General features: G+C 34.8%; 1 protein-coding gene across 2 annotated transcripts in view; it reads left to right on the top strand.

Moving 5' to 3' along the window:
• Positions 1-13953, top strand: part of EML5 (EMAP like 5) — a 91652-nt gene that overhangs the window by 40236 nt on the left and 37463 nt on the right. For both annotated transcript variants that reach the window (XM_059850116.1, XM_059850117.1), the window contains exons 12-18: positions 876-982; positions 1398-1516; positions 7115-7301; positions 9060-9165; positions 10418-10511; positions 12313-12413; positions 13618-13820. In XM_059850116.1, the coding sequence (XP_059706099.1) occupies positions 876-982; positions 1398-1516; positions 7115-7301; positions 9060-9165; positions 10418-10511; positions 12313-12413; positions 13618-13820 (917 nt within the window). The remainder of the gene's footprint in view (positions 1-875; positions 983-1397; positions 1517-7114; positions 7302-9059; positions 9166-10417; positions 10512-12312; positions 12414-13617; positions 13821-13953) is intronic.

Raw genomic sequence — 13953 nt, 5'->3', positions numbered from 1 at the left:
TTTATACTAATTTGTTTAAAATTTTGAAGTATTTAGATGATAATTAAAGTATTATAACTGATAATTTTATTTTTTTTTTAAAGCAGAATATAGATGTTCAGTGTTTGGGAAAAAAATGAAGATCATGTTTCCACTAGTGACTAATTAAACAGTTATTCTCATGAGTTTCCTAAAATCAAAACAGCTAACTCACTGTGTCCCTTGGAAATTCCTAAAGGAATTTAGAGAATCCTCTGGGGAAATGAGAATATAGAGTTACAACAAAATAGGCTGTTTCACCATTTAATTGCTCAGATCAATGAATATGTATCAGTGTGGATTTAGCAAACAGGTGAATAAATACAGATGCAGTGCTGACCTTCTCAGTGACAAACGCACAGGGAAACAATAATATGCTCTTCCCACATGTCAAACTTTTCATGACTATCCTTTTTCTCTGCAGTCACAATAAATTTTTCCTCTTTCTTCCCGTCTATAATTTTTTGCCTCCCCCTAACCTACTTGAAAAATTTCTGCTTGCGTCAGTGGCTCACTTTAACATAAGTTTCTTGTTGGACCATTTGTTAATTTTTTGCAAGTCTTAGTTTCTGCTTTATACTCATTATTTAATTATCTTCTTTATACTTTCCTCCTAACAATAAAGCCCATGAAATTATTTATTTAATGAAAACTATCTCACTCCAGCACCCAAAATTATCATATTTATGGCTTATTTCCTCTGTAGCAGCAGAACAGTTCCTGTCAATTATTAGCATTCTATGTTGTAGTTAATGTAAGCATTGTTTATCAAATCAGAAACTTTAAGCAGTTAGTTTTAACTTTCTGGCTTGTAATTTAGGTTGCTTAATTTTTTATTTCTGTTTTCTTGGTGACAGAGAGTCTGGTTGATTCTAATAGTGATGAATCAGATTCAGATCAGTCTGATGTTCCAGAGCTGGACTCTGAAATTGAACAAGAGACACAGATCACCTATCGTCGACAGGTAAAGATTTTAGTTTTAATGGCAGTTGGAAGCTTCCTAGGGTTTAAGTTGGTCATTTATGAAGACTGTTGAAATCTCAGAACTGGGGAGACTGCACAGGAACTGACCAAAACCTTTAGAATTTTTGTTACCTGATGCATTCAAAAGAACAAGCTTATTAAAATATAATGATTAATTAATAATTGCAACTAAGATATTAATTAATATGAATATTAACAGATATAAATATTATTACATGTAATCTAGATTGCAATTTACAACCAAGTTGCACTATATAGTCACCAGCTACAGGTATTGGAGGGTTTTTTTCAGTTATGTCAGAATAACATTTTCATGAGTGATAACAGCAGCTGAATTCTGAGAAACATGTTTTTCAAACGAGTCTTTTAATTTTTAAGTATGCTTTTTCTTAAAGGTTTACAAAGAAGATCTACCTCAACTTAAAGAGCAATGCAAAGAAAAAAGAAAAAGTGCAGCTTCTAAGAGACGTGAGCGAGCCCCAGGGAACAGTATAAGACTACACTTTGTTCATGGGTATGCAAACTAGCATTCTTTTTAAAATATACAAGCAGACTGATTTTGTGGACTGGTGTTTAATCATCTGATTAAAGACTTTCATGCCTGTTGCTTTATGATTTGCTTTTTTTTATATATCTGTAGAAATAAATTGACATTAAATAAATAGAAAGCTTTGATGCCAGCATACTAATTCTACACATGAATTCTGAAGTGAATTTGCACTCAAACTTTAGCTGGTAGTTATTGCTTGAATGCAAGTGACTAAATAAAGTATTCAGTAATCTCACTCATATTTTCAGTATCTGGAAAGCAGTACTTCTCTTTGGTGCATGATTTTGATAGCTAGAACAGAAACTTTGTGTATTTGAAGATGGCTGGGTTCTGGACAAAGTGGTGCTTCTAGCAATGATTTATTAAAAAAAAAAAAGTATAAGATGTTTGTACCTAGTCTGAAACAATTTACATGTTCCTTTCTTAATTTAGAAATTACATGTAATTCTTAATAGGTCTTGTAAGTTTGTTAAAAATGAGTTTATTCTTTTTTTGTTGCTATTTTGAGTAGCAGAATGACTTTTGGATGCATCCTTGAAATCTTACGATTTCATCTTTAGGATTAGTAGTTTCCCATAATTCTTCATAAGTAAAGAATTTTATCAGAAAAAAGTTGTGGTGTTTTAAAGCAAACTGGTACTAGATGTCACTACATTAGAATAATGATTAGAAATATAAATTCTCTTGATATGAAGCAAAACCAAAGTGTTTATTCAAGTGAGACGTTGCAAGTTAAGTTTTCCTTTCAAAAGATAAGTCTTTGCAGGAATACAGCTTCTTTTCAGATATAACTAAATGCAGAGAGAAGTTATTGATACTGTCTTTATAATGGCACTTAAACAATTGTAGTAGGCTCCACATGCAATGCTTAATAAATTAATTGGCTAAGAATAGTTAATATTCAAATCAGAAATTTTGTCTGCAGACGACATATAGTAGCTCTGAAAATTACGACAACTGGGAAGCTTGGTACAGAGCTGGGTTTTTTTATTTCTCCTTTTGGTGCTCCCGAATTCTCAGTTGAAGATTTTTATATCAGTATAGAGAATGCATTAAGGTGGGTAGCTGCTGTATGTAGTCTTTAAAAGTTGGTCTAAGAATAAAACCAAATGATCCTCAAGAAGATGTAGCACAAGCAAGGGCCCTGGATCTTTGGTATTATTGTTATTTCCTTCACAACAGAAGTGAAGCTTGACCAGAATATCCAGGAATGACCAGAAGTAGAATGTCCTGTTGAGTTCTGTCTGGTTACCCTATGGGCATCAAGGAAACTAATGAAGAATCCATGCTGAACAACAGATTTTTCTCAATGTCCAGGCTGTTAACTTTAAAGTGACCCACATCCAAGTGAGTAATAGGCATATTCTCTGATTCAGGAAGTCTGCTTTGCTTCATCTTTCTTTAGCTGCAATGGAAATGTCTTGGATGTTCCTTGAAAATGTGAGAAGTGGTGCTTTTTTTAAATTAGGGGAATCAGAAGCTTTTTCCTTTCTTTGGTTTTGAGCTTGTTGATGTTGTGTTTTGAATTTGTCAACTGCTGTGAAAGACGAACTTTTAAAAATCTCTTGATAACCTTTAAGAAATCTCTTAAACCTCTGGTTACTTCCTGTTTTGGAAGGTAATAAAATTCAGAGTATGTGAGCCAGCTTCTGACTAACATGGATGAGGAAAGAACTTCTATTAAGAGGTTCAACTGTGCCTTTCTCTAAGAGATCTGGTTCAGTCATGATCAGTAACACTTTGTTAAATCGGTGTACAAATTTGGCCTCTTTTTGATTATTCCTGTATTTTAATTCTGCCATGTATTTGGCAGGGTGGTTGTTCAGAAACATGAACTATTCAGAAGAACCTTTTTCTTGGACTCGATGCTTATTATGCTTTCTTTTTGCTGGCAGGAAATAAGGATGCACATGTAATACTCATGCCCTGTATTCTCTCAGAGCTATGCTGTTGATTTCACAAGAATGATTTTTTATATTTTTTAATATTTGTAGAATCATAGAATGATTTTTCAGTATTCAAAGTATTTAAGCACAATCTAGTTTGAATTTCAGGATATTTAATAAACTAACCTTACCACAAGATCAAATTTGGTAGCAGTTTCAAGATGACATGGGAATGCTCTGAGAGGAGAGCCTTATAACATCTTGCATGGATTTCTAAAAGTACCTACAAATAGCATCTGAAGGGAATAGCCTATGAGTGGTCCTCTTGAGAAAAGTACTGCTATGCAGAATATTTTTAAAAAAAATTAAGTCTCCACCTTTGTTCTAAAGACTCTTCTTAATCATGTTCATTTTGACATTTGGTTCTTCTACAGATTTTGGGGGAGGCTTGGGTTACATGTGGAAGCTTCCCACATATATTTTGAAGAGTAACAAGCAAATTTTGAAACTTTTACAGCATTAGACAAGCAATGGACATTGACTCTTTTCCCAGAGAGGACAGTACTTGTGAAGTTTCCTGTTAGCTGGATATAGATGTGTAACTTGCAAATGTGGGTAGGGTTCAGCTTCAGGTTACAGAATTCACAGTGATGTGCCCATAGGGAAATGGTTTTATGTGTATATCTAAACTTCCATCACAGTCATTGGAGATTCAGTCAGTAATCAGTGGAGTACAAGGAGGGATTTGGCTCAGGTAAAATGAAAGGCTGATGGTTGGCCAGCTGAGCAGCCCTGCAGGCTCAAAGGGCTCTGTTGACTACAACAGTGTTGATTAAAATGTAGGAGTTAATGTATCTAATAAACATGTGAACACCTATGTTTACATGTCTCAATCTCAAATTGAATGCAGCCCCTGCTATTCATGACGTTGGTAATGGTTTCTTTTCCCTGTGTAACACTTAGGAAGCTCCATCTTCTTCTGATAGTTACTGTCACATTAACTTGAGTCAATCCTGGATAAATAACTACGGCAGAATGCATTCTTATTTTCATTGTGCCTTGTTATAGATTATTCAGTAGCTACAATACAGAGCTTGCTTTCATTATTATTCAATTTATAGTTGCTAATAAAGATGCCTTGTAAATTTCTTTGGTTTGTTTTCTGCATGTGAATAAATTATTTCTCTTAATGCTTTTTCAGAGATTAGCTAGTAATGTCAGTTCTAAATTGGTTTAATAATATAGAGTTGTAAGTATTTTGGAACAGTGTAGAATATTCTTAGAGAATGATCTACATTGAAATATGCTTCTTTTCATTGCTGTTTAACCTAGGCCCATCACTTTCCCTCTGGTGAAAAGTACCTTTATTGTCAAGGAGTTAGTAAACTGGCCTATGGGAAAGACCAAATGTGTTTAATGTGGTGACAGTCTTTGTTGGCACTACTTGATATTTTGGCAAAATATGTTGTATTTTAATTGTAAACAATTGATTGTACTAATTTTTGTAATAACTAGAGGAAATTAACTAAAATTCACTTCTGTCAGAAGAAGTTAACTGTTTTCCTGCATCCTAGATACATTTTGGGTATTTTGAGTAGTCCTGTGATACATGGCAGTAATGTACTCAGTTCCACTAGGTTTAATTTAGGGAATATAGGCAATTGTTACGATGAGCTGGGAAAATTCTGAGTTTCTGGGTTGTGTGTAGGAGGACCTGAAACCCTTTTGCTGTCTTCACACCTTTTACATTTATAGGTGACTGCTAAGCTTGCAAGAAATTCCTCAATGTCCAGTATTTCTTTCAGCATGCATATTTTCACAGATATTAGGGTTTTGTTTGGTTTTTTGTTTGTTTGTGTTTTTAATATTCTCCTTTAGAGTGAATATTTTTTCTATTACTTTGTGCTTGCAAAGAAAATCTAGTATGTTTAGCAGAGTTCAGTGCATAGTGAAGCACAGGAAAATGATATCTGAGCAACAATAGGTTCAGGTATCTTCTTTGGCACTGTGCCTGCCTTTATAATCCCTGCCCCTCACTGAGTGTTGCCATGTCCTTAAAATGGTGATGTTACATACTGTGATAGGTTATTTTTGTTTCCTTTCTTCATAGTTTCTGTAGGTCATTTTATATTCTGTTCCTTAAAAACCTAGTGGCTGTACATCTAAGAAGGCTGCAAGCAGACAGCGCTCTGTGTTAGGCAGAGATCAGCTTCCAAACATGGGCACATGCTGCTCCAGGGGAAGGTTGTTAGTGAAGGGTGTGGGTGGAGGGAGAGCAGAACAGGACTGAAGAGCCTGCAGTTGTATTCTGAGTCTAGGCTGTTGGTCACTTTGAGAAGACCAGGGAGCAGAGATATAGCTGAGACTCAGATCAAATCTGAGGAGAGATTCAGGTAGAGACCTTGAAGGGACAGTAACTCAGCAGACACTGAAAAGTTGCTGGACTAGGACCAAATCTGAAGTTAAGAATCTGCTTGTGAATACCAATCTAAAGAGTGAATTGAAGAGAGCCTTATTTAAAAGCTTTATTTCTGTGCTATCACAATTTTTGCTGGTTTAAGAAGTTCACTTCTCTTTTTTTGTGATTTAATGAGACCCAGCTTTGGACTTCCCACTATGGCAGACAGTACAAAGCTGGGAGGAGAGGCTGGCAGACCCAATGGCTGTGCTGCCATCTGGAGGGACCTGAACAGTTTAGAGAACTGGGCAGGAAGGAATTTAATGATCTTCCAAAAGTTTGAGAAGCAAGTTCATGAAATACAATATTCTTCTTCTGGGGAGCGGTGGACCTGGATTTTCTGCTGGTCTGTTTAAAAACTGTGTGGTGATCTTAGTAATTTTTCTCTAATCACATACAATGACATAAATACCATTGTGTGTGATGTAGGTGAGCCAGCTGAAATACATTCTATTCAAATCTGTTCCAAGAATGTGCTCTGTTGTTTTCCAGCGATGCACAGACCTAGCGTTTGCAAACATGGAGCCATGGTGTTCGGAATATTCATTAAACTGGTTGATCAGCTGCTTTACAGATTCATTACTTCCCCAGTGCATATGGTTGCACTTTGTACATAAGGAAAGATGGATGTAATTTCTTGATCTTAGTCACACCTAGGAAGAAGTGAGTGTACTGAGATAGTGTATACAGACCTTAGTTGGGAATTGGCCTGCTTGTGCCAGTTCCTGTATCACTGTGAAAGCAGAAACGTCTCCCTTCAGAAAAAGAAACTGTTCTATTAAAAAAAAGCTTTTTTTTTTCTCTTATCAAGTTTCCAGTAACTGTCATGTTTTGCTGCCTGAATTTTGAGCAGTAGGAAATAGTCAAAACTAATACTTTGGACATTCTCTACTTTACTTAACTACATGTCGCAACTTTTCCATGTGGTCTGAAAAAATTACTAGCTATTACTTTGTCTTCTAAACTAGCTGTGGAAAGCAACAATTAAGTGCCACTTTTAAACTAGTGCTTGTAGTACTAATGGCTAAATAGTAAATTAGATAGATAAATTGACGTTCCTTTAAGAATGGGAAAGCATATTCATAATTTTAAAACCCCAAAACAGTAATTGGTAAGTAACGTGAGTTTTACAAGCACAAAATTCACCAGCATAACTTTATGTCAGTTTCAGTATACATGTTTGTGGCTTTGGTGAACAAACCTTTTTTGTTGACTCAGGTACAGGGGTTACGACTGCCGGAGCAATCTGTTTTACACGCAGACGGGTGAAATCGTGTACCACGTGGCAGCAGTGGGAGTGGTGTACAACCGGCAGCAGAACACGCAGCGCTTCTACCTGGGCCACGACGATGACATCCTTTGCCTTGCTATCCATCCCTTAAAGGACTATGTGGCAACAGGCCAGGTAGCGTTCATCTTTGTCTGCAATAACAATCTGAAGTTGTTGCTACTGAGTTTAGAAAGGTCTTGGGGGAAGAGCATCCCCCAAGATGTCTACATTTACAGTCTACAGTCTACATTTATTCAGATGAAGGACTGCATTTCTGTTGCAGATGGGATAGTGGTAAAAAACTGACACAGAAGTGGTTTTTACATTTATGTGTATTATGGTAAGAGTATATTCTCCATAGTTTTTCTGAACATCATTTAAAACAAAGAATAGATTAATATTTTTTTATTCGGCATTACGTTGCAGCTTCTTGATAACAGGTGGAGGAAATGTGCAGATAAAATATATTTTTTTATCATCTCCATTGTGAAGTTATCTATATTAGCATTGCATTCATTTACTGTTTTACAGTATGAAGTGAGCAGTTGTTGTTACACTCTGGCATTCCATTTTAATGCATTATGTTTTTCATTATCACCTTTACAAAAGCTGTGTACTGATTGTGCATACAACAAAGGGATGGATGTTGCTTGAGTTCATTTTTAATACTAATAGTAGTTAATTTTATCTTTTGCCAGATAGTTCTTTTGGATAAATTATTTTCACTCATGTTTTCAAACAAACAATTCTTCCAGTAAATATTTATACATTAGGACTTGAAGGTTTGAGCTGATATTTCATGGTTTTTATTAATGCTTATCGTTTTTATCATTGTTGCTCTTGTAATGGTATAATAAACTGGAAAACATGTGAACTGAATTTTTTACTAGATATAAACTTTTGTTTACTTTGCTCCTGATTTCTATAAAAATGTTGAGATTAACGTAACTGTGGGTCAATTAAGAAATTAGCCCTTAATATAAGAATTGATTTAATTTTGGAGTAGTAAAGGCTGTGAATAAAAATGTCCCTTAATTTACAATAACTTCTGCTGTCAGAGAAAGATACACTCCATTATATACTGTTTTATACATACACATTGCATATTGTTGTATACTGTGTTACATGAGGAAACTAGGTAATGCAGTAATCAAATTCCTTATACCACCCTGGCTCAGATCTTCCTGACAGTAGATGTTCTGAAAAGCTTTATGAATATTTCATGTTAAGTTTGTGACAAAACCAGAAATAGATCCTAGTTTTTTCTGAGCCTTAAATGCAAGAGAGTTTTGTTCTGGTTTTGCAACCCTTTTATTTGTGCAGTGTGGTGCAAAACCCTTGGAATAGCAAATAATCTTTTAAGTGCTGACTAATAGTGCTTTTGTACATAGTTGAAAAGAATAAGCTGTATTCCATTTCTTCCCAGGTGTGTTGCCTACACTAGAGCATCTTTGTGCCACAGGTATCAGTGTATTAGAATCTGCCTTGTAATGACACCAGAGAGAAGCAGAAGTCACCTTGATTTCTGAAACGTAGAGAAGCTGACATACTAGCAATAAAAATAGCCTTTTATTTTTAGACAGGGAATGATTGATGAAAAATTGATGGAATAAATATGCTACAGTGCAATCAATGAAGGGCTTTTTTTCTACCCCACCCCCACAGGAGGACTTTAGTTAATTGTGATTAATGTGCCTAAGTCAGCTGGGAAATGGTTTTTGGGAAGCAGCAAAAGGAATAATATTCTGCTAGCCAGACAAAATAATACTAGGAAAATTCTATCACTGTAATTTATTTTCAAATACTTTTTGAGGTATTCTTAATACTTTTTAAAGAGCTGTGTAAAATAACTGAGAAATGAAAAAAAATGGCTATGAATATGTCTATTTTCAGGTTGGTCGAGATTCCTCAATACACATTTGGGATACAGAAACAATAAAGCCACTCTCAGTATTAAAGGGCTATCACCAGTATGGTGTTTGTGCTGTTGATTTTTCAGGTAATAAGTATTTATTTATTTATTTATTTACACTTTTCCTTTCTGTGTGAAAAGACAAGATAATCAGTTCTGCTGAGAAGCTGGGGGTTCCTTTACACTGCAAATTTTGTATTAGAAATATTCTCCAGTGTTCAGTGTCAAATGAGAGATGCTGTCTTATAAGGAACATTCATTAGAAAAACCTCATTTGGAGTCTTGCACAGAGGAAATGCAAGAACAGCTACTGTCCTGTTTAACAGCTGAGCTGAGCACCTCAGACTTTGTTTTGGATGCACAAGGCAGGTGCACAGGTCTGGAGTTTTGTGTCTGCTTTTCAACTGTGTAAGAAGCTTTTTTTGAGCAAATTGATCAGGTGTGCATTTTTTTCTTCATTAAATGAAATCCTGAAAGCCATGTGGAAAGCACACTGATACATTCAGGAAGTCCAGTCAGGGAGTTCTGGTCAGAAACACAGGCTTTGTCTCCACCTTAAGCTAACATAAGACTATCAGTTAAATCCCTTGAGATTTTTACACCCCCTACATTGAATTCCTGTACCAATATTAAATTTCCTCTGCTCCAATAGCTTCTACTCATTCTTTAACTGTTTGTATTTCCTGGATAAAATTTCTGAACTCACAGCAGTGATGTATGATCACAAAGATGAATGGTTTGAGGCTTTTGATGCCTCTTACTTTGGTTTCTCCTTTTTCAAGATATGAATCTCATTTCTCAAATTCTGGCATGGATATATAGCAATTCCAAAAATGGATACATGTCAGAAAGTCACTGATCTAGAGTGAGCACAGACAGCTTGTTTATTGAAGGTTTATGTGGAACCTGTGTCAAAACTTTTCCAAGACTTCATGGTATTACTAAGTTTAAGGGCATTTTGCAGATTTCATGGTGTGGCTTCAGTGCTTTCCTGTTCAAAAATGAACAGAGATTTTCAGAGTGAACATAAAATTTTCACAAGAACAGCCTGTAGTGAATGTTTTTGTGCAACTGTGTCAGCAGCTAACAGAACAAGGGATTTAATGTGAACAGAGAGCTTGTAAGTTCAAATTTAAGACAGGATAATTTGAAGTGCTACACTTCATCCCAGTTTAAAAGCAAATAGAAGAAAAAGCATGCCTCTAAAAACATCATAAGCTTATTTACTTGTTTGTACATTCTTATAATGTTTGTGAAGTTATAATATTTTTAATATGGTTTCTTATTATTACAACATAGTTATCTATCTACTCTCTTAATAATAAATGTATTATTCTAGCGGATGGGAAACGGTTGGCTTCTGTTGGAATAGATGATAATCACACTGTTGTACTCTGGGATTGGAAGAAAGGAGAAAAGCTTTCAGCAGTAAGGTAGGAATTTAACTACATTTTAAAATCTGTACCTAGATTTACTATCAAATGTCACTAAGAAAAATATATTCATTAAAAATATGAGTTCTCTAATAAATTAGCATTTTCTGTTGCATAAGTGATGCAGGCAATAACGTTTATGTCATGTTAAAAACTTTCTGTGGAAGAAGTAAATGAAAGTCTGCTAGTCAACAAGAACTATTACAGTGACTGCTCAACTGGTGAAGAAAGATGGCATAGAAGACATTGCTGTGTTCTGAAATATTTTCTTTAAAACTCTTTGCACTTGTGTTTGCCCTCCTAAAGATGGTGATATATTGTTTGCTCAGATCTTTTTCATCAGAGGTCACACTTTTCTTGGAATAGTCATTTGCAGTTGTTTTGCAGAGTTCTTTTTTCTTCGGGGTTCTTTCCTTTTTCTTTCTGGGTCTTGACCAGCCTAATCTGACTTTGAAGTCAGCTCTGCTTTGAACAGGAAACTGGTCTAAGTAACATCCAAAGGTTAAATATTTTGGAAGATTCTTTGTGTGTGTGCAGGTTATTTAATACATGTTTATTAAATAATTTTAATCTACAAGATAGAATCCTTTTTTTAATTTTGAGTCATGTTATTTAAACCTTTTACTTTTTTTCCTGCTTTAAATAAAGCAGTAGTGTGAGTGGGTTTTGTCCCATTCTGTCTGGATTCAGTGCTTATACTCTAAACATTGTTCTAGGTAGATTTTAAAAAGATTTATTACTCTCTGCAGTACAGTTTAAAAAGTGTCAGCTTCCCTTTCATCCATCATTGCTCTTTAATTTAATTGACTCTCATTTTATTTTTAAACACATGTTGAATTTCTTATCCACTAAAGAATGAAAATTCTGAATAGATGATGTAGTTAAAGAAGGGTACTCCATTCCCAGTTACTTGACAAAAGCCCAGGTAGCTTGGCTTGGCTCCTCTGAAGACATTTATCTGCCTTTCACCTATTTTTTTTTCCAATTCTCCCACCCACAAATCAAAGGAATTTATTAGAATTTTTGAGAGCAGCATTTGATGATGACTGTGAGTTTGGAAAGAAACTGTTTCATGCATTCAGCCAATAGTTCATCTAGTGAAAGGACAGAAAATAAAAGATTATTGTCACTTTTAAACAAGGAGCAAAAATTAGGGACTGGGGCCTCTTCTGCATTTTAAATAAAGAAAAATAATCTATAAGCATTGCTTTGCATAGGTGGCAAACATAGTTGAAAGCTGCTTTTCAAACTGCAGGACTGAAGCAAAGCATTTGTTTTATAGAAGAATAGTAAGAAATTCAAAGCTCAAGAGGTTTTAATGTTTTTAGAACTAACTGTAATTTCCATCAAAGATGTAATAGCAGCATAATTTTTTTTCTAACAAAAACAGAAAAATCAGCTAAATGGTGAATGACAATGGCAGTTTGTTTTCAAGATAAACAAACTTAAGATTTTTGACTTTACACCTTTAAATGTCATTATGAGCTATCAAAGATCTAAATGCCATATACACATATGTAGTGCAAATACATTTTCTTTTGCAAAGAAAACGCCTCCTTGTGTCTCTTTGAAGTAACATACTTACCTGCCTTGGAAACTGAAAGGTAATGAAAATTGAACAGGACTCAGTATGTTGCTTCTTTAGTTTTTTACTTTTTCATTATAAACGGTTAGTAATGATATGGAAGTAAATGTTAGCAAGATAGAGCAGGTATACATAAAAATAAAAAATCCTTCCCAACCCTATTTAAACATATTAAGAATTAAAGTTGTATTTAAATGATTTTGCTTTGCATTTCAGGGGAAGCAAGGATAAGATTTTTGTTGTTAAGATTAATCCCTACATGCCTGATAAATTGATTACAGTTGGAATCAAACACATGAAATTCTGGCGGAGAGCAGGTAAGAACACTTTGCAGAATTAGAGCATATTCTGTTTCTGACAGTATATTGCATCTCTTGCTGTATGTTTTGTGCATGAAAGGCAAATGTTTTGTTTGTCTATCTCTTAGTTAGTGTTGCCCTAGCAGTAATAATGTTAATTGGTATCATGGCAGTGGTGGAAATTCTTTTTAAGATCAATCTGCCATGGAGCTTGAGCTACGTAAGAAGAAAAGACTCTGCGTTTTCTAAAGTCTGTTTTTATATCTAGTAATGATAAAAAAATTTTACAGTGCTGCTCTAAAATCATAGAACAGTTTTTGGAAGAAGAATCTTTATGCCACATATGCTGTAAAAAGGCATAAATAATATTAAGGTATAAATAATATTAAGGTTATAAAAAATTTGCATACAAAATTAAGACAAAGTACTTGAAGAGGACACATCTGCCAGTTGAGAGCTCTTTGTCTAGATACCTCTATTGATCTTGAGAATCGAAAACCAAGGTTTATTCTGCTTGAGAAATTTTGAACAGTGAAAAACCCATTCCCTGATACTTGTGTGAATGTTTCACACCTCAATTCATATATAAAGACACATGTGCTACAGAAGACTCGCTTATCTGCTAAGAATGTTCGAATTATTCATGCAGAATTTATGTACTTGAACTCCATGAGTCCTGATAATGATTAGTTGTGTAGAGAAAACTGTGGGATGAAAAAAATTACACTGTTTTTCTCAGTTATAGCTCCAACACAAATTAACCAAGATGGCCTGAGACCAAGGTGTTGATGTCTATGTATATTATTAATTTTCAGAACTGAGCTTGCTATCTATACAAAGAAAAAAGTGTCTCAGAATACTTACTAAAAGAGCTACTATAAAGTCTTTAGAAAGAAATCTTAACTATGATAAAAGCTTGAAGATTATTATTTTGAAGAAAAAAAGTAGCTTAGTTAAAAGTAAAGCTGGGTCTTTTGGGTTTTGTTTTTTTTTTGGTTGGTTGGGTTGGGTTGGTTTTTTTTTTTTGGTTGGTTTTGGTTTTCATTGTAGTGAAAGTTGACAAATAATAAAAATTTATTTGTGAGATCTCTTCTCAAACTCATTTTTTTGGGGAGCATGGGTGGACTAAAAGAAAAGAACTTGTTGCTCTGGGTATGGTTATATAGTTCTTGTACTGTAGCTCCAAGCAGATGTCTAATGACTTGTTTTTGGTCTGAACCAGGAGGAGGACTAATTGGGAGAAAGGGCTGCATAGGTGCATTGGGAAGAACTGACACAATGATGTGTGCAGTGTATGGCTGGACAGAAGAGATGGCCTTCTCTGGAACCTCCACGGGGGATGTGTGTATTTGGAGAGATGTGTTTCTCATAAAAACTGTCAAAGCACATGATGGTCCTGTGTTCAGCATGCACGCATTGGAAAAAGTAAATAAACTGCTCATTGCTTTTTTTATGTCTGGACAAAAAAGTCTATGATAAAGCCAAACCTTTCCCAGACTCAGGAATGTATGTTCTTATTTTCATTACAGAAAAGCCTTGTGTGGCCCAGATTCAAAAT

Source organism: Haemorhous mexicanus, chromosome 6, assembly GCF_027477595.1.
Source record: "Haemorhous mexicanus isolate bHaeMex1 chromosome 6, bHaeMex1.pri, whole genome shotgun sequence".
In the NCBI taxonomy this organism is placed as follows: domain Eukaryota; kingdom Metazoa; phylum Chordata; class Aves; order Passeriformes; family Fringillidae; genus Haemorhous; species Haemorhous mexicanus.
The sequence above is the reverse complement of the archived record's forward strand: the minus strand, read 5'-3'. Positions and strand labels throughout refer to the sequence as shown.